Source organism: Stegostoma tigrinum, chromosome 8 (assembly GCF_030684315.1).
Source record: "Stegostoma tigrinum isolate sSteTig4 chromosome 8, sSteTig4.hap1, whole genome shotgun sequence".
Lineage (NCBI taxonomy): Eukaryota > Metazoa > Chordata > Chondrichthyes > Orectolobiformes > Stegostomatidae > Stegostoma > Stegostoma tigrinum.
Genome location: NC_081361.1, coordinates 15,043,475 through 15,070,200, shown reverse-complemented (window position 1 = coordinate 15,070,200; position 26,726 = coordinate 15,043,475). Strand labels below are relative to the sequence as shown.

Sequence of the window (26,726 nt, the reverse complement as noted above, 5' to 3'; positions counted from 1 at the left end):
CCCTGCGGAACATCACTCACCACTGACTTCCAGGCAGAATATTTTCCTTCTACTACCACTCGCTGTCTTCTGTTGGCCAGCCAATTCTGTATCCAGACAGCTAAGTTCCCCTGTATCCCATTCCTCCTGACCTTCTGAATGAGCCTACCATGGGGGACCTTATCAACTGCCTTGCTGAAGTCCATATACACCACATCCACAGCTCCACCCTCATCAACTTTTCTAGTCACATCCTCAAAGAACTCGATAAGGTTTGTGAGGCATGACCTGGCCCTCATAAAGCCGTGTTGACTGCATTTAATCAAGCCATGCTCTTCCAGATGGTCATAAATCCTATCCCTCAGAATCCTTTCTAACACCTTGCAGACGACAGACGTGAGGCTTACTGGTCTGTAATTGCCAGGGATTTCCCTATTTCCTTTCTTGACAACAAATTAGAAAATGGATTGAGGATTGTTGATCTTTTGTTCTTGTAAAGATTGTTGTCATACTAAACTACTCCTGCACCTATTGTCTATTGTCTAATCAAGGGTTATGGGGATAAGGCAGGAACAGAATACTGATTGTGGATGATCTGCCATGATAATAATGAATGGTGGTCCTAGCTCGAAGGGCCGAATGGCCTACTCCTGCACCTATTGTCTATTGTCTATCGTCTAAACTGAAAGCTGGTAAAGTTTCTGATGTTTTAAATGCTGCTTTCAATGTAAAGTTCAGCTTTCCTTTCTCAATGTGGTATCCTCATACAGATAATGGAAGATATTCGAAGTTGTTGAACGATTTTTGAAAGATGCCCACATTCTTCACTCCCTTAGGGCAGCATAGTGGCTCAGTGGGTTAGCTACTGCTCCCTCAACACCAGTAGGCCTGTGTTCAATTCCACTCCTTGGGCAACTGTTTGTGTGGAGTTTGCACATTCTCCCTGTGTGTGCGCGGGTTTCCTTCAGGTGCTCTGGCTTCCTCCCACAGTCCAAAGATGTGTAGGTTAGGTGGGTTGGACATGCTAAATTACCCCATAGTGTTCCCCGATATGTCCATTGGGTGGGTGCTGTGAAGGTCAAAGTGCCTACTTCCACACTGTTGGGATTCTGTGAATCTGGAGATAAAACTTCCTCAAACAATAAAATTCAATGTATTTTGACTGTATCAAAGCTAGCTGCATGATAAAATTTGCACTTTTTTTTCTATATTTGAGATATTTTCACACTGATTTTGACACTGCATGATCAAATGCAAGCTTTTTTGTTTCATCTCTAAATTGATTCTTTTTGAGTGAGTACAATTGATTAAACTTCTCAATTGCTGAATAGCTCCAGCAATTCTCACTCATACCATCAATGTAATAGAGACACAAGGAGAATCCTGGGCAGGGCTTCAAAACTTCAAATTCCAATAAATGATGTTTATTTCCAATTTTTCAAACTATGTCCTTTAAGCCTGTTCCTCAAGATTTATCTTAACTTGCTAGTTGTTAACTTTGTTTGAGTAAATATTAGAAATTATTAAATTACTGTCAGAGGTCTTCACTCTATTTCTCAGACCTTGCAAAACAGTTGGAACTTGTACAACTCAGTGCAGACTGTGCTGTAACATTACCATCATGTAAGATTGCTGACAAAAAAAAGAAAATTAGGAGTCTGGCTTTAGTTCAGATAAAGAATTGAAGAAGCCATGTGAAAATATGATAAAATTAAACCAAAAATACCAGCAAAACAAAGTGATTTCAATTTTAAGTTTTTTTTAACTGCAGACTTCCTTCATTTTATATTTTCCCCTTCTCTATTTTTCTGTCAGTACTCATTTTTTTCTTCTATTAGAATGGACCTATTCTACGCCTGAGAATTCTCTGCTATCTGTGTACACACCTACCCCCTTTATGGCTCATTTTCATGTAAATTAACTTTTATATCATCTGAAAAGATTCTGTAAACAGTAGCAATTTGCATGTATTCATAAACTTAACATAAGAAAACATGTCAAGGCACTCAATTTGTTTATCAATTTAACAGTTTCCTACTCCCCTGTGATTGATATGTTTGTGGATTCTTCCTAAATTCTCTTTCTCTTTCATTTTTCTGGCATTGCTAACATGTGCTGCTCACTAATAAGTTTTCAGTTGACAAAGACTCACACTGAGCTGATTTATCGTTCTCATATCGTTTGTCTTTACAAATGTTGACTGACTTCCTGCAAACAACAGCATGTTAGACTTAAGATAACAAAGTGTGAAGCTGGATGAACACAGCAGGCCAAGCAGCATCTCAGAAGCTCAAAAGCTGACGTTTTGGGCCTCAACCCTTCAGGGGTCCAGCTTCACACTTCTATTATCTTGGATTCTCCAGCATCTGCAGTTCCCATTATCTCTGCTCGCGTGTCAGATTTCAAGCTTTATAGGTTTTCTCATCCCATCAGTGTTACATGAGCTTTACGGTGCAGAAACCGGCCATTCTGCCCACCTTATCCATATTTGGTGTTTCAGCTCCGCAACAGCCATGTCCCATTTAATTCATTTCACCTTCTTATTTATTGTCATTAATGAACTTTAATTGTGCTGGTTTGTGCCAATAAAGTAAAAAAAATTGCTGTTAATTATTTTCAAATTTAGTGTACCCTAACATAGGTACTTAACTTAAACATTACATACAAATGCAAATTGTTACTTTCTAAAGAATCATGTCAGTTGACATAAAAGCTAATTGATATGATAATGAAACATGAATGTACAGTTTATAAAAATAACACGATTTTAGGTCATCCTGATTGTTGAAAAGGATTGGCGCATGAATTATTTAATCATCCATCTGACCAGACTCAGGAAGGTACTTGCCTACTGAAGAATTTTTATTTTTGCTTTCCTGCAGAACCTGCTTCTCTTTTGTTTCAACCCACAATACAATCTGTCCTAATCAATGATAATGTTTTGGGATTTGAGATTGTTCAGCTGAGAAATTGGACTTCCATCTCACTAACATTTAAGATACAACCCAAGTTCAAGATTGTGATACAGGATTCTGAATTTTGCCCGAATCTGTACAATGTTATTTGGACTGTTGCTTGAGTATGCTTCAGATGTCTGAGCATACAATAATGCAGGTAAATTCCCCCAAGCTGGGCTGGCCTCATCAGATAGACTGTGAGACCCAGACTGCATAACCCAACAAAACCTCTCAATGTACTTGGAACTATCATAGATTATATTAGCACTTGCACAAACCAGATGGCCATTGAAATTCGATATGTATGGAAAATGACAGTCCCACAGTTGTTGGAACAAGCATGGTTTTGGTCAGAGTGTGGCCAATTATGTTGTAAATGCATCAAACGACCTTCCAATTATGTTGTTCAAATTGTGGCAATTCTTCATTTTCATCCACACTTTGACACTGAGCAAGGTATGATATCCCCTATTGTGTGTAGAGATTGACTGTTTTCTGTTACTGACGGTTTCAAAATGTTTACCTAACACTGCACTGTAGCATTTCACATAGTTCAATTGCATGAGTTAATTGTCATGTGCTTGGTAACAGATATAAATTGTACTTGTTTATTATTAACTGAACACAAGACAACCCCCTCTGGGAGTAAGCACACTGGGGTAATTCTATTTTAAAGTCCTGCTCTGTTTTTAATTATTTGACGAAATAGTTAAGAGAGTCTGGAGATAATAGCAATTTGTCATTACCATGCTAATTTTTGTACTTTTTTTGCAAAAAAAATCAGTTGTAGCAATGATTACAGTTCTTTGATTCTAATAGATGAGTTCCAGACTGAGAGATAGTGTGGTGAGTTACTTGCCATTTTCACAAATTGCAATGAGATAATCACAAATTCTGAGGAATAGCAGACGGATGTGAGTTTGCTCGCTGAGCTGGAAGGTTAGTTTTCAGACGTTTCATCACCATTCTAGGTAACATCATCAGTGAGCCTCCGACGAAGCGCTGATGTTATGTCCCGCGTTCTATTTATCTGGTTAGGTTTCCTTGGGTTGGTGATGTCATTTCCTGTTCTTTTTCTCAGGGGATGGTAGATTGGCTCCAAATCAATGTGTTTGTTGATAGAATTCCGGTTGGAATGCCATGCTTTCATTCCATTCCAACAGGAAATGACATCACCAACCCAAGGAAACCTAACCAGATAAATAGAAAGCGGGACATAACACCAGCGCTTCGTCGGAGGCTCACTGATGATGTTACCTAGAATGATGACGAAACGTCTGAAAACTAACCTTCCAGCTCAGCGAGCAAACTCACATCCAGAACCTCAACCTGAGCTACAAATCTTCTCAAAACTCGCTAGAATAGCAGATGCTTTTTGCAATCTACAAGAATTTCCCATAACTTTACAACTTAGAGTTCTAGCAGAGGAGGGTGAGTTTCTCAAGTGGTTTAAAAGTTGACTGTTCCTTCAAAGTTAGTGATGTGTTGCAACTGTCCATGATATCCTTATTGGTATGGTGACAACATGTAAAACACAAGACTTATTTGCATTGCAGCATAAAGAGATGCCACGTAACTATCTATTGAAGAAGATAAAATTATTTAAGATGAGTAGTATGTTTGTCTTCGCTTTTCTCCTTTCCTCACACCAATGACAAGGAGACAATTATCAAACAGAAGAGGGTTGTAACCTTATGCAATGCATTTCCAGAGACAATAGTTAGAACAGAGGTTAATACTTAAAAGAACATTAGTCTGAATGTTGGAATTGTGGAAACAAGGACACACACGGGGTTAATATTACTGCTGATATGAAGGAAAACCAATGACTTGGACGACTGGGCTTATCGGTTCATTTTCATGCTACCGTTTCTGCATTGTACTCTGCAGCATTCAGCAACTGTAAAAAAAACCACGGATCCTAAAATTTTTGTCAGGTTTTCAAGTTCTAAAAGAGAAAACGTACTCACATTTATGTCAATTTCTCTTTATGAATGTAAGAAGTTACAAAGCGTTTTCTAACCAATTAAATAATGTTGCATTTTAATCTATGTTTGATTTTGCTGTAATGGAACTGTAGCAACCATTATACGACAACTGCCAAAACATCTTTAATAAATATCAAATATAAATTTGACCAGCACACAGCAGAGAATTTTCCTACCTTCTGCTAGTAGTTCTGTGGCATTTTCCACACCCAGCTGAAAATGCACACTGAAATAAACACAGAAAATGCTGGAGAAACTCAGCAGGTCTGGCATCATCAGTGCAAAGAGAAACAGAATTAATCTTTCAAGTTAGATATCGCTTTTCTTCAGATTGTCAGTTGTACTGGGAAGGTTACTGCAGCATCTAAAAGACAGTGCTACTTATGGTGTGGTATTCCCTCAGTACTGTAGTGTAAGTTATGTAGTCAGTTCTCTGGAATGAGAGTACAACCAATAGTAATTTTACTCAAGGATTGAGAATATTATCACTGAGCCAAAGTCAACTCTGAACTACATCATTTATTTCCAAGCAATGGGTGGTTTTGTGTGTGTCACAGCTCACTCACAGCGGACAGCTGACAGTCTTCAGACAGTGTCAGAAACCTTTTTTTTATGATTATCCTGAGTTCCCATTCCCTGCGTTCCAGATATTAAATGTGTAACATTTTTATTTGCACTGCAGGCTGCAGTGCCAATGAGTTGCCATTTTTTTCTACAATCTTCCATGACTGCTGCGGACATTGAAAGTTCCCGCATTTTGATTTTAGCTACCAGCATCTTCAGGAGACCCAATATTATGAACAAAGAAGTTAGCCTCTCCTTCTTAAAGATGAGGTGCCTTTGCAACTGATGGTGCTGGTGATATTGTGCAGTGAAAGATTGGCTATTCGTGAAAGACAGCATGCACCAAAGTCTCCAGAAGCTGTAATCTTTATTCATTTATGAAGGTCTTGATGGAAAAGATGTCAAAAAGAAAAGCGGTTCTTTATTTTTCAGAGACCTAAAGGACCTCTTGTCACATGCTGAGGAAGTACAAGGGAGAGTTAGCAGTGAAGATGAATGACACAAGTGTAATTCCAACAATGTGGATAGAGGGAGAAATAACATATAAGCCGATTTAAGATCATAGATTGCATTTTCAAACATCACATTTCAGCATCCACACCACTAGCTTTATCCACTTCACAATTCATTGCAATCCCATTTCTCACCTCCCAGCAATCTCCATCAATCAGGCGTCTTACACACGTATCGTTATTGCAAGTTTCACTGGCATATCTGATAGTTTGTACACATAAGCAGCCTTTTCTTCAATATGACAGCCACATCACTTAAAATTATTATAGAGCCATAGAGGCATCAAGCACAGCGAAAGACCCTTTAGCCCATCAAGTCTGTACCAGTCAAAAACAATTACCTATTATAATCCTATTTTGCAGCAGTTGGCCCATAGCATTACCGACCTTGGCCTTACAAGTGTGCACATCTTCATACTTCTGATTTGTTATGAGGATTTCTATCTCTACCACAATTGCAGACAGAGTTCTAGAATCTCACAAACCTCTGGGTGAATTTTCTTTCTCAGCACATCTACTTTAAGCCTCCTGCCCCTTACTTTAAATCTACGTCCCTTGTCATCGATCCCTTCACTAAGGGGAAACATTCCTTTCTGTCTGCCTTATCTATGCCCCTCATAATTTTATAGATCCCAACCATGTCCCCTCACAGTCTCCACTGCTCCATGAAAAATAACTCCAGTCGGCCTAAACACCCTTCATTAATGAAACTCTCTTCCCTGACAATGTCCTGGTAAATCGCATCTTCACCTTCTCCTGTGTTATCACATCCCTCATATAATGTGGATGAACAGCACACTTTATTCTAATTGTGGCCTAACCAACTTTTTACCCACTTCCAGCTGAACCTTCTTGCCCTTGAATGCTGTGCTTCAGCTAATAAAGGCAAGCATTCCATATGTCGTCTTAACCACCATTTTTTATGTTGCACAACACTCACTTTCTCACGCCTTGTATTTTTTTTGTATGGAAGCCAATTACAGACAACAGGATGCACTGGCAAATAACTGGCATTGGAAGACGCTCATACTTTGAGGTCCACAGATGGATGTCCTGGCCATTATTGAAAGGGCTATTATTAAGGACACTTCCACTTGTAGTTTTGAAGCATTTGAAGAGATTCGCACAGTAATTTGTCCATTGTTTGATCCATTTCTCCTTCATCCCTCAAACTCTTTTGAATCAGAAGCAGCAGGTCATGTAAGCAGGCAGTTCTGACATTCTCCTTTCTCCCACATAATAAAAACATTCATACATTCTTTGTAAAACATAACAAAATGTGTCCCTACAAAAGGCAGATAGGGGTGGGGAGGGAAATATATCTTCGGTGGTGGGGATGAATTGTGGGTGGCATGGCAAATGCAGTTTTTCAGCTTCAAACTGCAGTAGATGCTGGAAAGCCACATTGGGTAACTCTGGGATGGCAAATGCAGTTTTTCATTGTTGGATCCATAGTTTTGCCGATAGGGGTGGCCATCCATTCCATTTTGGAAATGAAAGTGTTCCTCCAGCTCCACACTTTGTTATCTCTGGCTCTAGCATCTGCAGTTCTTGCTATCTCTGTACACAATCTTTGTCTCTTTTTGCATTTCTGATACACACAGAGCATGAATACACCCAGGCAGTGAAGTAGGAACAAGAAAGAAGCGAAGGGGAAGGAACACTGTTAGTCAACTGCACAGTCACGGGCACCAACACAGACACTGTGCGTAATTTAGAGAACAGGACAGAGGTAAAATTTGCAACCTGATGAGTCATGGGCATAAGCATGGAGGAGCCAGAACTGGGGGTGAGAATAGCACAGATGCCACCTCACTGGATGGAAAGGTGATACAGTTGCTCTGCTACAGAGGTTGCAGGTGAGAACATTGATGGGCCAGGCTTCAATGGACAGACCGAACAGTCTGGTGTATGGGGAGGTTTGCCAAGAAGGCTACATTCAATGTCAAGGTTCTTGGGTTTTCTTGCACCAACATGATGCAGTTTTGCTTGAGATCTCAGAGCCTGCCATTTCCAAAATGGAATGGATGGCCACCTCTATCGGCATAACTACGGCTTCAACAATGATGCAGTATCTGATGTTTCAGATTTTATCGGAAGTTCAATGTCTGAATGCTGTAACAGAAGGTCAAATTGATGTCATGCTATGTCTGCTGATTTCCCCAGAAGCTAGGACAGTCATGTGTTTGAATAGCATTCGACAAAGCAGCTTCTCATGCATGCAGAGTCCAAGCTATCTGTTGTTCCCACAGAGTGCTGCAATTGTGGAGACTCTATTCCAGGAAAGTGACAGTAGCTCCAAGGACAACAAATGTGCTGTCTTCTCTGAAGGTGGCAGCATTTGTGCTCACTGCTGCAAGTCGGCCAGTGCACTTCCTGTTGACTGTCAGACACTTGCAGCCCAAGCTGAGGTGGTGCACTGGATACTCTAGACCCAGAGTTACCCAAGGTGGCTTTCCAGCATCTACTGCAGTTTGAAGCTGAAAAACTGCATTTGCCATGCCAGAGTCAAAGGAGAAGTATTTCGTGGGACAGGTGGATAGCCAACACATGGAAGTGTTAAGTAATGGGTGAGTTATATAGTTTTGTGTGCATTGTGGAATTCTTTAATTCATAATTTTGGATTGGATTGTGTATTTTGAAAACTTGATTATTTGTATTGTGAAAACAATGTGATTGTCGATATCAAAGGAACGGTAAGGTTTCTGGGATTTATAGTGAATAGGAAAATTGGGTTTGTGTTTTGTAAGGTTGCTCATTAATTTGTGGGTTGCACACTTACTCAGTGGTTAGGACTGTTGCCTTTATAGCACCAAGGACCAAGGTTCAATTCCAGGCTGGGGCAACTGTCTGTGTGGAGTTTGCACGTTCTCTGTGTGTCTGTGTGGGTTTCCTCTGGGTGCTGTGGTCTCCTCCCACAGATCAAAGATTTGCAGATTGGGTGGTTTGGCCATGCTGAGTTGCCCTTAGTGTCCAGGGATGTGCAGGCTAGGTGGGTTAGCTATTGGAAATGAGGGGTTACACGGATAGGATAAGATGCTGGGTCTGGGTGGGATTTTTGTGGGAGGGTTGGTGCAGGCTTGATGGACCAAATGGCCTCTATTTGCCCCACAGGGATGCTGCCATTTTCTAATTGTTGCTTCTTTTACCATCTGAAGACAGTCCATTCCTTTTGTGCTTCCTCTGCCTTTAGCTTCCCTGCAGATACCATGACAACCTGTGAGTACTAAAATGCTCATGTAGAGTGGTTTAGGTCATGGAAATATTGCTTGAGAATGCCAGTAACTTTTGATGTGAGCACTTACACACATGTACATGCATTTTGGGCCCGAGTTATACTCTAATGTGCCCCATATCATGAGCCCAGTAGCTACTCTTTAGTTTGCCATGATGATTGAAGCACAGCTGACACTAAAGGCCACTGCAGGATGAATAACTTGAGGCATTAATCTCATGACATGCTGCCTGTGATCACATACAAGCTGCACGTTAATGTAGGGGCATCCTTCTCCATTCAGATACATGTGATACCAACAAATGAATGTACATACAATCAGTGACGCTGTATCTTCTCTCCATGACAACCCTTGACTGGCTCCACCCATTAAGCTTCAGGAAGAGGAAATGGAATGAAGCTGTCTTCATTTGCATAAAGTGGCTCAGTAGCCTAATGCAGCCATGCCAAGGGAACTGCAAGATTTTGGTTACATCTCACCAGATTGATAAAAGCTGAGAACTATTTCCACCTTCAAATCCAAAGGTCAAGTAAAAGCACGGCTGCCTGACTCCTCACTGCTGGCATAGCCTCCTGATGACAGCCCTTCTTGTCTCCACGCCCTCTTCCCTCTTCTGGAAGCTTTACTTGTTCTGTATGACCTCTGGCCAGTCTTCGATCATGCTCAAAGCCAGGAGGAAGCCTTAGTATGCTACCATTGCTGATAGAATCCCATTTTCATCGGGCTGATAAGATGTACATCATACTGATTAACATTGTATTTAGTCGTGTGAAGTTAAGAATGGGGAGGTTACAGTTCTAAAATGGCAGATGCTGACATCAAACAAGTGTGACATTTTGGTTGACAACATGATCTGCCTACGCTACAAGCTGTCAATAGAAATTAGGTTTAAGTGTGCACATGCAAACCCTTTTATGATGTGTGGTGCACTTACTGTGAACAATTTTTCTGTGCGTTTAAAATTTTGTTTTCTCTGGTGGAAGACACAGTCTTTCTGGTTCTTACAATTATGTAAAATTGCATTGAGTGGCCAAAAGTCTAAGATCCACAAAGAGTGCAGTGTTGCACTCAATCATTGATGAAACTTGTTTAAAAAATTCATTCATGGGATCTGGGCATCATTGATTTGTCCAGCATTTATTGCCCATCCCTAATTGACCAGAAGGCAGTTAAGAGTCAACCGCATTGCAGTGGAGCAGGAGCCACATGTAGGTCAGAGCAGATAAGGTTGGCAATTTCCTTCCCTAAAGGACATTAGTGACACAGATGGGTTTTCCTAACCATCAACAATGGATCCACTGTCATCATTAGACTCTTAATTTCAGATTTTTTTAAACTGAAACCTAATTCCAGCATCGGCCATGGCAGGATTCAAACCCAGGTCGCCAGAACATTACTTGGGTCTCTGAATTCGTAGTCCAGTCATAATGCCACTACACCATCACCTCCTCCTGAGTGCATTGATTCTGACAGAGCACTAAGATAACCTATATATACTGCAGAATTTTTCCTTTCATAAATCATGCACAGAAATGCAGAAATTGAACTTTCTTAATTCAATTGAAAACTATAGGTTTATGACAATATAAATAATTGATATTATTGCAATGAAATATTAATTGATGCAAAAGCTGTGTTAATACTTTAGCTCAATCCAATTTCAAACATGGTTATTTCTGACTTTACTGCATGTACCCTGAGTGTAGAATCAGCTTCGCTGTGGAGCAGTGCTTCAATTGTGTAGTTAGTTAAATGTCTACACAGCAGCAACACCTTGCATTTATGTCTTGCATTTATTGAGCCCTTAATTTCAAGCAAACTCCCAAGCTATTTTACAGGTATTATTGCAAAACATGTAGTTGAACCAAGAAAGAAGAAATTTGAAATGGGCTTTAATGTGATTCCAACGAGGTAGGAGTTGAGGAGTTTAGCACAGAAATTTGGATCTTAGAACCCAGGCAACAGCTTCCAAAATTGTGGTGAGAATCGTAATGACCAGAGGCCAGAGGAGTCAGAAGAAGGAGGAACTTGGCTGGCAGTGGGAGGAGGGAGAGTGGGGGTGGGTGTGAGGTGCGGTGGATGGGTGTTTGGTTGGATTGTCGAGGTGGTGGAGGAGGTTTAGCAGATAGGGAGAGCAAGCCCTGAAGAAATTTAAGCAAAACAACAAGAATCATAAACTGAAGCATGGAGGGCTAAGAAGCACTCACTGTGGATCAGTGAAGATAGGAGTAATCTGTCAGTAAACTAAAAGAACACTAATTGAAGCATTTTTTTTCTTGATGGCCAAGTTTGGAGATGAGGTATACACATCACGTTTATTCAACAAGAACCCCTGAAACAAAGTTCCATCATTCCAGAAGTTTTATCGTGATTGTAAAAGGGTCAGCTAGGTGGACTTCGTAAAATATGACTTCCCTGATTGGGGCTATTAACTTGGTCCAGTCAGAGAGCCTTGGCTAACAGATATCAACAGGAATGTCAAAGGTTCTATTCACTCTGAGAGCTGGCTTTGAGGAGGCTGAACCAGTGTCAAGTACTATGCATGTGTAATTAAAGGATACCCAGCCTCTGTGGAGCTATTTCAGGTGTATGATTGGAATTTCTGATCTGAAGTTTACCAAGTGAGAGCAATAAAGGCTGACCAGTATAGCACATTGGAACAAGTTCCAAGTTGGCAAAACAATGATGTGGTGCTCAATATGGTAACAGGTGGGCTGAGGTACAGACAAAGGTAGATGATGGTGTGGAGGAGGAATTTAATGGAATTGATGATGAGGTAGATGTTGGAGTGGTAGGACATCTTAGTGAACAGACTGGTTCACTTGACTCCAACATATTTGAGTAAATTGAGAACTATCCTTTACAAAAGGGGACGTGTCAAGATGGGTGTTGGGAGGATGTATCGCCTTGAGGGAGTGCCCAGAATTTGGGTGTGGAAGGTCTCAGTTTAAACAGATATGAGAAGGATTAGTTTTTCTTTTCCCCTTCAGAGAGCCATTAGCCTTTGGAATTCTCCTTCCTCAGCAAGCCATGGAGGTTGGCTCATTTTGAACATTTTCAAGGCTGAGGGTTTTGATCCACACAGAAGTCAAAGGGTCTGGAGCTTAGGTAGCACAGTGAAGTCGAGGTCACAGCAAGTTCAGTGGTGAATGGCAAAGGTCTGCTTACTCCCCTGTTTGTTGTGGTCATCCGAACAGCCTAATTTTGTTACAGACCTTTCTGATAATCTAATTTCTTGCTTGTAACCTGCTATAATCGATTATTTTGTAAAAGTGCTTCACTTTCCCACTGATATACTTCATTCTTTCAGAACAAAGTGCAGTTGGATTTATTTTTGCCCCTTATGATGATTTGAGCAAACATGTGTAATTCCATCTCAGTATCGGGCTGATAACAGCATGTGCTTCTTTTCCTCTAGGAAGTAGATTCATACTGCTTTATGGAAGCCAGTTGGTTGCCAATGACTGGTTGAATCCAGCTCAGGTGGTGCTGTATCACCAGCAGAACAGCAGTGGTCCCTGGATGATGGAGCTGTGTGGCCGACGCCTCATTGACCCCTGTGAACACGAGTGTGATGTGGACACAGGTAAGACTAACTCTCATCATTGAGGTTCAACATGCTGTGATTGGGATTTGCAAGTTGTCATGACCATTGACAACAAGTGAACAGGTATCTGTACAAATGCAATGAAAATTCTATAGAATATGCAGACCATTCTCTGCGGCTCGGATGAAAGGTTAATAAGTGGATGCAGAAGAGAGGAACAAGTTAATCTGGTGTAAAAGTTCTCGCAAATTTTTTCCCTCGTCTTCAGTTGTTGAGTTCATTCATTCATTCATTCATTCATTCAATTAGAAATTGACTTGGCCAGATTTGGCCTCAACACAATGAACTTGCTTTGAATGGTACAGAAGATAAGAGAGCAAAGTTAGTTGATAGACAGTTTCAGTACATAGGAACAAAATGATTTGTTTCTTGTTAGATATCAGTGACATGTACACTGCACCTACAAACTTGTTTATTAAGGACACATGGCCAAATCAGTGTCATATTATATTACTCTGCCTGTTGATCTACTGATTCCAATAAATCACAGGCATGCTTTTGTACATTAGTTTTGTTTTATAATTTCAGTGCATTAAAGCTCCCAGTGAAACAAAGAAAGTTTCGATGTGTATTTCATTTGTTTTATCAAATTATTGTCTCAATGGAATTAATAGATGGTTCTATATTGCTGCGTATTTAAGATCTAATTTGTTTATTGGAAATCTATCACAAACTGTTAATCCTACTGACTGAGAAATGTGATGGAAAAAAGAAGCAAATTAAACAGTTGAGATTTCCTTTGTTCCTCAAATCTTGTTACTCCAAATAAATGGTACTGTCATTTTCAGCCTGGAGAGGGGAATACTCGTATTAAAGTGGGACCATAAGAATAACATGACATTTTTGTTTTCTATTACTATAATCGCTTTGTAACTGACTTGTTGTATGTAATTGACTCTGTAGTATTTCTGAACCAGAAGCGAGAATATGCTATCAGGAATTGACTGCAATTAAACTCTGAATCATGAGCATTTCACTTGGTGTCAACTTTGAGGCATGTTCTCATTGGGTTATGATGCACAATTAAGTTGATCATTCTGAGGTAAGGATAGTGCATATACAACTGTAAGGCATAGTTCACTCACTGAGAACACTGATTGTTATGACTGCATAGATCTTGACATTTCATAAGCATGCAATTATCCAAACTCTTAGCTCTCTATCAGTATTGAAACTATTTCTGATATAAATGAAGTAATTGTGTTTCATGTGTAACATCTAATTTATTTTCCACATTTAACATGAACAAGTCAATTTTGCCAACAGCACAACCATCTACTGGGATGGTCAAGTAAGTTGCAGTCAATGAGCTCCAATTTTCGGAAACATTATCTTGTACCATTTAACTAACGGTTATATACATTGTGTTCACTCAATACTGTAGATGTTGGAAATTGTCCTTTGTAATCTAAATTATGGGAAGAACTGCCACACAACTGATTATAGGATAGGCCACTCATTTAATGGTGTAATATATGACTTAACCTGAAGTATATTTGATGATAAATAGCTGACAAATTTAGCATGTAAACATCAGGCAATATTGCAGAGGTGGCTGGACAAGTTAGAAGGACTGAATAGTTGAATGTCTTACACATGTACTGCAGGTCAAGCTAAAAAAGAAATAATCATAGAATCCCTGCAGTGTGGAGTCAAGCAGTTCAGCCCATCAAGTCCACACTGACCGTCTAAAGAGCATCCAGACCAGATCCACCCACTCCTACCCACCCCTGCATTTCCCATGGCTAATCCACCTTGCCTCCAGCATGGCCAATTTAGCATGGCCAACTCATCCTAATCTGCACATTTTTGGACTGTGGGAGGCAATGGTTGCCCTCGGGTCCCAATTGCCTCCATGTTAGGTCAAGCTGAAGAGGGCGCACCTCGAAATATCTGCAAAAATCATCTGGGGTAAACCACTAAAACGGTCAGCAAGCTTCCTCAGGCTCAGCTGTAGTTGTCCAGGGCATACCCTGGCCTAGTGGTGAGAAAAGAAGGGTTAATAAGCCTTGAAATCACCGTGAGTGCGCAGGGCCAATGTTGTATAGAACCAAACAGTCTTTTCAAATGCCACCCTTGGTACTATGTCAATGTGGTCACTTTCTATGTTGAGGGTTTTGAGTGGTTCTATTTCTCTTAAGGCCCGTCTTGAGGAGCACTGATTTTGGTAGCACTCACAAGTACATCGTGTGGAGCTGTGCCCAGAATACTGATCAATTTCTGCGGTCCCCTTCTGGTTACGTGACACAAGCTAAATGTGTGGGTTTGGAAAGTCACTCAGCATTGTATAGGCCTGTTGAATCTCTGCCCTCTGCTGACTGATGCTTGAGGAATTTAGATATAACTGCCATGTGTCCCAGCAAAACCCCCCGGTAATGTTCTGGCCCCAAAACCAAACAGGAGGTCATGGCGACAAAGTTGGCAAAATAACTCCCCCCAAATAAAAAAAGGAGCATCAAATCTAAATACAATGAATCAAACACTCCCTTTAGAGCAGGAATGCTTCTTAGCTGCAATCGGCTCCTGCCTCCAAGTACCACATTGATCTTAAATCTAGCCAGTATTAGGTTCTCTCAGACCTGTCTGTCATGTCATGACTGCTCTGCCTTCTTCAGCAAGTGTCATCAGTTTTGACTCCCTCACCATCTCTGTCAGACTCCCCCTCCTTCCTTCTCCTATGCTCATTTGTCACCCCATTGTAAATCCAGGTTTTGCAGGGCACAGCAAGCAATCACTACTCTGGAGACAATTTCCAGCCAGTCCTGGGTTATGCTTCCTTCGCCCAGAAGACCGATTGCCAACGATGACCTAACCAAATGCATAGGCAGCATTGCAATACTGTTCAGCATCAGACAGGAATGCACACTGGGGTCATTCGGTATGTCTTCTGGGGTTAGCCCTTGTCACCCACGGACCAACCCTGCTGATGGTGCACATTCAACAAACCTGGGAGCTGTGTAGAATATGGGCATCATTACTGCTGTCTGGATGGCAGGCGTGCTACAGGAATTGTTGCATATAGGCTGGATGTGGAGGGAGTGAAATTCCCTCCTGTTGAGGAGCCTGGCTGGAGGATGTCCTGGAGCACTGCGTGATTCAAGTGAGCAGCAAATGGCCCCTTCTATCTGAGGCAGCTTGGCTGCAGTTGTTGCTGTCTCCAGTTGGCTCTCTGAGTGCCTCGTGAACCCACAAACAAGTAGGCTTCCCTCAGGGACGGGATGGGCAAACCACCCGAGTGCACTTATCAGTGACTGACTGGAGGTACGACACGAGGCCTCAGCCAGAGTGTGAAAGGTGCCGCGAGCAAGGAAGCTCAGTGCAGCTGCGATCTTCAATCCCACTGGCACAGCACTTCCTTCCAAACTGCCTGCAGGAGGTGGCACATATAGTTGACCGTGTCCCTAGACATATGAAGACGTGCCAGTGCTGCCATGTCTTCACTCTTCCCTCTTTTGGGGATTGGTGGTGCTGAATACCCACTTTCCCCTCTTAGACACCGCCTCACAGTTCAAGCCTCCCGTATCTTTATGTCTCTGGTACTGCTGGTACTGGACATCCCTTTGCTCCCTCTGTTCACCCTCTGAGGGTGCAAAAATACCAGAATGGCTGTTAGCCTGACCAGATCAAACATTTTACATTGAAGGATCTGTGAACAGACAGCAGGAAAGAGATCTACAGCTTCCTTTTGAGAACTTATCCTAGTCATAGAATCCCTACAATTTTGAAGCAGGCCATTCAGTTCACATCAACCCTCCAAAGAGTATCCAATGCAGACCCAGCCCCACGTTTTCCCCATAACCCTCCATTTGGCACAGATAATCCAAGTAACCTGCACATCTTTGTTTACAGTGGAAGGAAACCAGAGCGCCCAGAGCAAACCCACACAGACGGTTGTGGAATTGAACACAGGTTCTTGGTGCTGCGAGTCAGCAGTGTGGACCATGGAGCCACCGTGCCACCCTATCTCTTGGACCCATATCAGTCTGCCCATATCTTGTGTAGATACTTGCTCAGCAGCCACCTCAACATAGTGAAGTGCATCCAGACTCACCCATGACTTCTTATCCACTTTATCATTTAGCCATATACAAGGAATTTGTAGCCTTAATTACTATAGCGCATTCCGTATATGTGGCTTTGAGCTTACTCTGATTTTTGATGGCCAGCTGTATCACTGTGACACAGTCCCACAACCCCAGAATCTGTGCGATGTATCCTTATGTCCTTAACTGTCAGGCACCAAGGCTAGTGAAGACCAAACGCCAGCACCTCAATATTTTAGAGCATGAATATTCTTTCAGCTCAGAGTCCAATGGCTTAGGTGACTTGTCTGGAATGTCAGTGACATGAACCTGCTGGAGCCTGTTAACATTCCTGCTGCAGTGGGTGTGTCATTTCAGCATAAAACCTTCAATGAGTATTCACAATGAGTTTTTTTGTTTGACTTTCGCTTCTCACAGTTTTGGGCGTTTGAGTGTACAGAAATAGATCTCAGGCCCCTCCCATTTCTACACTGCATTCTCAGCAAGGGAACAGTCTATTGAACCGACTGAGGGGAGGAATGATTTGTAAGAATTTTTCCTCGGATTCCTTCACTCTCAACCCACTCTGCATTATCTACACTCAGCCCACCCACTCCTGTCACTGTTTTCTCATTTACTCTGGTGTGCCCTCTGTTCTGCTTCATTCACCCCCCTGTAATTGTGACTCCATTCATGACATCCCTTGACTCTCTTGTTCTTCCACCTGAGACCACACCTGTCCATTTCCCCATATCAGCCTTGAACTGCCCTGTTTTTGATGCATCTGCTCCTTCACCATCACCAGCATCCCTCATTCCTCTCATTGTGCACCACATTCTCCATAAGTCCGCTCTTCCTTGTCCCCCCTTGTCCTTACCACATGACTCTTCCCTCAGCCTCCCAGTTGCCTGCCTCTGGTCAAAAGGATCCCATGGTGCTCGTAACAGCCGTACCTTTTAACTCTCTCCGATGATGTTGTACCTTTGTCTGGAACTGTTCTGTTGTGCTTCCTTTTGTGATGTGCCCTCATGCCTGCCCTAGGCAGATTTCCTAGTGTCAGCCAGTGTAGTTGCCTCCCTTGGGAGAGCTAGATGGGCCTCAAAGTCTGAAACCCTTCCAATATTAGTGGTGGACAAGAACAAAACCATGCAAGACCAATTAGGAATGAGATTTCTCAGGGGTTAGGAGGGATAGATAGTATTTCCACTGTTTAAGCAAAGAAACACCACCACTATGAAGGACCCATGCTCCTGAAGTGGCGTGAACTTACCAGAGCTCCCAGAAGAAATCTAACATGCCAGAGACACGCACTATATTTGATAGAGTTTGCGAACATGCATTTTTCTCACTTTTGCATAACATGATGGTGCCCCGTGATGGTAAATCTAATACATTAGTGTGCCAATGGGCAACCATGGCATGCTACTGAATACAAATAAAGTTTCGAAACTTTACAGTCAGGAGGGTCAACCCACCTGGACATTTACAAGAAGTTAGTAACAAAATGTGACCTGACATTTGGAATCTGATCGTTGGCCTCCCATCACTTCTTTCGGAACACTCTGGGCAGATCCTGAAGATTCTACCCAAAATATTTGGTGTAACACTGTACTTGTGTACTTTGTTGTCCCATGTGTTCTGTCAAAGGTGAGAAGGGTGTCTTGAGGCAAAAAAAAAATCATCTTCCTCATTGTTCTCACTCAATGTAACTCAAAAACGTCTTTGAAAGGACAATTCAAAGCCTTAATATAAATTCAAGCATATTCAGAGGCTGTAGAAAATGTCTTGTTGATCTGTTAGTTACAGAGAGGTCCTCTTTACTTATTCATGGAATGTGGGTGTCACTGGCTGGGCCAGCAATAATGGGCCCCTGTTGCCCTCCATAAGGCAGGAAGCTGAATTATTCCGGGTATAAAAAGACTCAATGCCATTCGGCTGGGAATTCCAGGATTTTGACCCGGCAACAGCAGAATGCTCGAACAGTTCCATTCTTGCCTTTGATAGATTAATTAACCAGCAAGGTCAACCACGCAAAGCCATAACACCTGTGGTATTTCTACATCAACTGCTCTCAGGTTGCAACCTCTCTCCTTGGCATGATTGATAGATTTGTTTTGAGTGACAGGTTCACATTCAGGCTATAGATTGAAAGATTCCTTTTTTCTCCTCATTTACTTCCACACCTCAGGATACAAAGATGGCAATTATTCAAGTTTTCAATGAACTTCCGTTACAAATAAAGCATGTCAGAATCTTTGGCCACCTCATTGACCCCTTACTGAGTGACCTTACCTGTTTTGAACTTAGCAAATGATGCTAAATCTTGTTGGTTCTGCATTAGGTGAATCAATACAGGCCACAGAAACATCTTGGTTTAAGACTGACAAGCATCCATTGTTAAAATGAACTTGTGTATAAATTTGCAGTGCTGTGAACTTGAAATCTGTTGCTTCTCAGTAAACTCATTTGGCAGCCTTGGTGTAAAAAAGACCAAAATAATTATCGGTGCAGAAGTGGCGCATGGGATGCCCTTAATTGAGGATGCTGGTATCTAGAATGAAAAGCACTTAACAGATAAATGCAACCGATATTCAGAAGTGATAAGTCCATAACCCTATTACCAGCTGTCCAGATACTTTTATGAGAATTGAGAACATTTGTCTTGTAAAACGCTGCAAAAATACTTAAGTCAACACCATCAAATTGATTAGAGTAAGACAAGAAAGAGACTGTGTCTGTGGTATATGTGTTACCCATCTTAAACACAACATGGGCCAATTACTCTGTTCCAACACACACGTTTATCATTTTTAGATTGTTATTATTGAGCAGGAAGTGGCTGGGCATCAGAAAGTCTGGTGAATAAAAGCAATACTGAGTGTGAGTGGACTAACTAACAGCACTGATAATAGTACATGCCTCCAAAACAGTCAGAATCAGAATATCCTTTATTGTCACACTGTACTTAAAGGTTCTCTCTGACACAGAGGAGCCCAGTCAAAAAGAAAACAGTTTTATAGCAATGCTGGTCAATCTCAGAGCTAGTAGGAACTACAGATGCTGGAGAATCTGAGATAACAAGGTGTAGAGCTGGATGATCACAGCAGGACAAGCAGCATCAGAGGAGCAGGAAAGCTGACGTTTCGGGTTTGGACCCTTCTTCCTAGGCCTGAAATGTCAGCTTTCCTGCTCCTCTGATGCTGCTTGGCTTGCTGTATTCATCCAGCTCTACATCTCGTCAATCTCAGTTTGACTCAATGCTAAATGGACCAACTCCTGAGTTTCATGGTCATTTTTATACTAGCCAAAGCACAGTTATTATTTCACTGGCTATCAACTCTGTTTTTGGAGCCAGAGCTCTTGTCTCTCATTACTGGGATTCCTCAGAACAGTATTTAAACTTGCACCCATAAGCAGTGCTTTTTGGCCACAATATATAATGATCAATTCAGTTGAGAGTAATTATTGATATATTTCCTCAAATTCCATGTGTTGAGCTGTGAAATGGATCCAGAGCCTTGCAATGTTTATTGACAATAGCACGTCTGCAAGAAACATAGGAAGTGTACAACATCACTATTCTGGGAGTATGTTTCAAAAAGTTCACAGTGACAGTCCAATCAAATGACGAGAGTGCGGATTTCTTTTGCCTGCGCAGAAACCACTCACTTTCTTTTCTACACTTTAAAGTGATGTTAGTGATGAAAAGTGGCATTTCTTTGTTGTTTCGTGATTTAGCAGGCAGGTGCCACTGGGTTATCACATTTGGAAGTGTTGACATATTCTTGACTTGGTGGCTTGCTTGATCTGCTGTGTACGCCCATCGTCCATGTGGGACCTCATCGCTGTAGTGATGACGTGCAGACCAGACACTTTGGCATGCTTTGCAGAATCTGTCATAACATGTTATAAGAGATTTGCCACATTGTATTTCAAGGTTCGGAGGAGGAACATTTGCACTGGATATTACATTTTGAAGAGATTCTACTGATAGCCCATACTGATAGTCTATAGGTTTCATTCACAGCACAAAGGTGTAGTTAGGGAGACTCCGTCCTACAACTGGAGGATTTAAAAAGGGCTGAATTTGAAAATGCCTTTACATATATTCAATGATTCAATCTCTGTGGAAGTAGAGAATTCCAGAAATTAACAGTGCCTTTGAAAATGGGAATGTAAGAATCAAATCAGTATTTCATGCAACTGATGTCACAATCTACTCACCCTGTATTGTTTTGGTGCAAGTTTTCCGAGCTCCTACTAATGCTTCACCAAAGTGGAACAAATGCATTGCAGCAAAATGCAGACATCATTTTGGATACATGGGCATTAAGAAACCAAATTTTATGACTCTATTGATGAGGGGGATCCTGGTCAATGTGTTTCAGGGACTAACTATTGTATCTTCTTAATATCTACCAAATATGGAATCTGAATGTGAAACATTCCATACAGCCTGTGCTTTAGCGTATTTGAAGAATGTGGGTGCAATATTGAACCTGAAATGACCTTTTAACTTATGCACATAAAAGATTGCTGCAGCTTTGTCAGAAATCCATCTGCAATTACAAGATAGTTCCAATGTTAATTGTAAGTTCTGGTCCTGTGTATTTCAGCTGTCTATCATAGATTGAATATATCCTGTGTGCTGGCATACCCAATGCGGGACTGAGGAAATGTTGCATTGTTGTAGTGCCTCAGCTGAGGCAGTCAGCATTGAAGATGCTGTAGCACCATTCAAAGGCACATTATTTTCATGCCAATACTCACCCCTCAATCACTATCAAAAGAGACACCAAATGGATTGATCATCCATTTAGTGTAAACTTCTGGGTGCTGCTAATGAAGAGGGCTCTTACAATTTATCTCCATAACATCACTTACTGCACTTCAAAAGATAAACATTTTGAAAGAAGCGCTTTGAAATACTTCAGTGTGAAAGGTGCAATCTAAATTGGAACATTAAATTATGTTGCTCCTGAAGCTAGAACACAAGACAATCAGCATCTCGGAAAGGAATGTTTCATGTTTCATGTAGTCCCTGCATTAGAATTTGGAGATAACAGGGTATTCTGTAAATGCATGCTACAGGAATGTGTATATATTGCCTAGTGCACTGTAATTAGCGTTGGCACACAGTTTATGTCGAGAAGTAAGCGTAGTTGAGGAATAAAGGGCAAGACGGTGTTTAAAAAATGCAGCAAGTTAGGAAGAGAGAACTGCGACACATTACACACACTTTAGCAGTTGCTCTGTCAACACAGCAAACAATTCATGAAAATTGATTTTGTTACTTTCACTCATTGAGAAATGTCAGACAGGATGATTTCAAAGAATACGTTTATCGCAGATTGAAACACATATCTGTTTGGGGGTCACGTGAAAAAGGACTTTCCTGGGTGAGACTTCAAAGCCTTTCTCGGAACCATGGCGATGTATTTCCAGAAGATGTATTTCTTCAGGAGAAGCAGGAAGAAAACGGGCAAGAAGAAGAAGTTGATTCGGCAATGTGGAGAACAGCTGTCTCTGTTTCCTTTAAAATGCTGGTTGAGAAGCTCGGGTTGGCTGAGCCCTCACTTGAATAGTATTTCCAAGGGGCCTGCAAAATGGTGTGACAATAATAAAGAGGTGGGCTTGGTGCAAACCGCAAGGCAATGACAGAGGACAGCTAACATCTCAGCGAGAATGTATTGCAGTGAGAAGCAAGCATAGCTATTTCACTAATACCCAGTTTCCGAGGAGAATTTTTGAAACACTTCTTTATCAAACCATTTTTGGAAGAGGGAATCTGTGACTGCCAACTATTTTTAAAAGTGTTCAACCAAAAAAAAGGTTTTAAGATCTTTGCTTTGCACATGAATGAGGAGCTATTGACATGTGAATGTGAGAAATATGACTGTTCCACCCTTTGAATCAGCTGAGTCACTCATCAAATTCATGGCTTATATGATTGGAGCCTTGGCTCTACTTTGCTGACTGCCCACCCAAAATACTTTACTCCATTGTAAAGTAAATTCTGTTTGACTTGGTCTTAAATATATTCCATGGTCCAACCTCTCTGGGGGTAGAGAATTCCAAAAATAAACAATCCTCTGAGAGAACAAATTCCTCCTGGTATCTGTGAAATGAAAGAGCAGGGGATTTGTTTTGAAACTATATCCCCTAGTTCAAGACTCCCCCATGAGGGCAAATATCCTCTCAGCACTGACGCTATCAAGGCCTCTCAAAATCTTATATGTTTCCATAAGAAGGCCTCTTGTTCCTCTTAATTATGTTGAGCAGAGGTCCAACTTCCTTAATCTTTCCTCATAAGGCAATTATTGATCTATGCACTCAAGTTGACATCTCAACAAATTTTTTGATGTATTGTCTAGCAAATTCATTGTTTAATCTCTATTCAAATTTTCAGTGCTATTGATACAATTGTCTCTCTCAAGTGTTTGCTATGCACAACAGTAATGCTTCTCATTTTGCATAAATTACCTGCAAAGTCTCCAAAATTCATCGTGATGGAGCATGATATTTTTAAAGAACAAGACTGAGATTTAATAACTGGATTGACAGTGTCTCTAATTCAGCATATGTGGTATTTCTCTTACCATACGAAAATTAGGAAATACAAAGACTCCTGGTCAGCAAATTTAAAAATGCAAATGTACTAAAATAACATCCATTTACTAAGTATATATTCACAGGGTTCAAATTTTCTCCAGCACCACACTAGAGCAGAGAATTTTTTTAATAAATCATTTTCCATTATTACTCTACAAATGAGCTGTTTCCACTCTTCAACCAGTGATCAGTGCTATCACTTTTGGCTTTGTACCAAACCATGGCTGAAAGAGTTTGTGATGGGTCTGAATATATTTAAAAGTGAGAGACTCCATGCCTGACCCTTTCCTCAATGTTATGTTAAAATTTGTGATTTGATTTATTGTCAGCCATTAAAATTATGACAGCCTCAAAGACATTTGTTGGGTCTCTTTGACTCCCTTTTATATCAGTGGAGAAATAAAGTGCATTTCATCCATTTGCACTTATTTTCTACATACCTTATTCTCATAAATATTTTCATTAAAGTCAACAATTTCAAGCACTAGAGTAATTTTCTGCAGGTACAGATATCAAGACAAAAAAAGAAAAAACAGCATCTTTTCACAGAACATTTCTTGTGTTATTGAAAGTATAATGGAGCATATTTTCATATGATCAGGCAGATTCAGGAGGCTTTGCAAAAGACAAGTGAAACCAGCTTAATTGACTAAGAATGGTACATTGCTATCTGAGACAATATTTGACATTCTATCGATGAAGAATTCAGTTCCATAAAATTATTATTGTGAGGCTATTTACCTGACAAAGTTGACTACAAACTGATGGTATTCCTGTAGGGCAGAAGGAGATTAAATTTATGTAAGAGCAAATGAAAGATGGGCTTTTGATATTACTATGTTGGATACTTAATAGATCAATAAGTATACATTGGCGGCTAAAGAATGTAATTAACTTTGGGGACTTTCTTATATTACTTGCTTAAAGATTCAGCATTTTAATGGGAGTCGTTTTTCAAAGCAATAATCAAATCTGTCCTTTCAGTGTCATCATCCAAAAGCATTCATTCTCTGCTTTGATGCCAGTATTTGTCACTTTCTTAAAAGACAAAATGGGCTATCAATTCCTGTAACTCATTTCAAATTGAACGGAGAATAGTGTTCTTTTAATTGAAAACGAAAAGAGCTTTAATTATCATGAACATTTAAAATGTAAACAGCATTAATATAAACATTCTTTCTGCCATGTGATATAAATGTCTTTCTCTGCTACACTTCTAAAGCTGCAGCTGCTTTGCTCCAGGGCTCCATAGATCTGTAAGTGTGTTGGTTGTCATTAGTTTAGATGTTCAAAGTTGCTTCTGCTCTTTGCAACTTGATGAAATACTTTTTGTTCCAAGATTTGAAGAGTAATCATTGCATTTATGAAGTACACTGCCTATCCATCTTCCTTGCACTCAATTTAGTGCATGGCCTTCCTTCAAAAAGTAGCACTGCCTTTATTTTCCTGAGGATCACTAATATTTCCATTGGAATTTTCTTTCACAATTAAAAGTAATTGATTAGCCTGTTTTATGATAAATTATCTGTAAGCTACAGCCCACAGGATTTCTGTTTACTACGAGAGTGTTTTTTTGAGATTGCTTGTCCGAATAAATCTCTAAATTTCCTGGTAACTCAGTGTGAAACATAGAACCATAGAAGGCAGGAGCAGGAGGAGGCCATTCGGCACTTTGAGCCTGCTCCCCCATTCTTCATGATCATGGCTGATCGTCCAACTCAACAGCCTCAGCCTGCTTTCTCCCCATAACCTTTGACCCAATTCACCCCAAATGCGATATCTAGCCGCCTCTTTAATACATTCAATGTTTTGGCATCAACTACTCCCTGTGGTATTGAATTCCACAGGCTCACCACTCTTTGGGTAAAGAAATGTCTCCTCATCTCCATCCTGAATTGCCTACCCCAAATCCTTATATTGTGACCCCTGGTTCTCGAAACACCCACCATCAGGAACATCCTCCCTGCATCTACCCTGTTCAGTCCTGTTAGAATTTTATAAGTCTGTATGAGATCTCCACCCTCATTCCTCTGAGCTCCAGTGAAAACAATCCCAACCTAGTCAATCTCTTCCCATATGTCAGACCCGCTGTCCCCAGAGTCAGCCTGGTAAACCTTTGCTGCACTCCCTCGAGAACAAGAGCATCCTTCCTTAGAAAAGGAGATCAAAACTGCACACACTATTCTGGGTGCGGTCTCACCAAGGCCCTGTATAACTGCAGCAGTACATCCCTGCTCCTGTACTCAAAATCTCTCACAGTGAAGGCCAACATACCATTTGCCTTCTTTATTGCCTGCTGTACCTGCATGCTTACCTTTAGCAACTGGTGCACAAGGACACCCAGGTCCTGCTGCACACTCCCCCCTCCCAATTTGCAGCCATTTGGGTAGTATTCTGCCTTCTTCTTTTTGCTTCCAAAGTGAACAATCTCACATTTTTCCAAATTATACTGCATCTGCCATTGATTTGCCCACTCACCCAATTTGCCAAGATTGTGCTGAAAGATCTCTGCATCCTCAACACAGTTGACACTCCACTCAATTTGGTACCATCTGCAAACTTGGAGATGTCACATTTTGTTCCCTCATCCAAATTATTAATATATATTGTGAATAGTTGGGGTCCCATAACTGATCCCTGTGGCACTGCACTAGTTACTGCCTGTCAGTTTGAAAAAGACACATTAATTCCTACTCATTGTTTCCAGTCTGTCAACTAGTTTCCCATTCATCACAATATACTTGCCCCCCAGCCCAAGTGCTTTAATCTTGCACATTAATCTCTTATGTCGGATATTGTGAAACACTTTCTAAAAGTCCAAATATACTACATCAACTGGCCCCCGTTTATCAACTCTACTAGTTACATTTTCATAGAACTCCAACAGATTTGTCAAGCATGATTTCCCCTTCATAAATCCATGGTGATTCTATCTGATCCTGCCACTGCTTTCTAAATGCTGTGCAATAGAATCTTTGACAATGGATTTGAACATTTTCCCCAATACCGATATTAGGCTCACTGGTCTATAATTCCCTGTTTTCTCTCTACCTCCCTTTTTGAATGTTGGAGTGACTTTAGCCACTCTCCAATCTGCAGGGACTATTCCAGGGTCTTTAGAATCCAGGAAGATGACCACAACACATCCACTATTTCTGTTTCTGTGCATTATTCCCTAGCGCATGCAGGTGTTAATTAACCAGATGAATTAGCAATGGTCGTTCAACTAACATCAAGCAATGTCATATT

General features: G+C 40.9%; 1 protein-coding gene across 1 annotated transcript in view; it reads left to right on the top strand.

The window, feature by feature from the left end:
* astn1 (astrotactin 1) overlaps positions 1 to 26,726 on the top strand; it is a 1,971,124-nt gene that overhangs the window by 826,241 nt on the left and 1,118,157 nt on the right. The window contains exon 7 of the mRNA XM_048538653.2: positions 12,655 to 12,822. Coding sequence (XP_048394610.1) covers positions 12,655 to 12,822 — 168 coding nt within the window. The remainder of the gene's footprint in view (positions 1 to 12,654; positions 12,823 to 26,726) is intronic.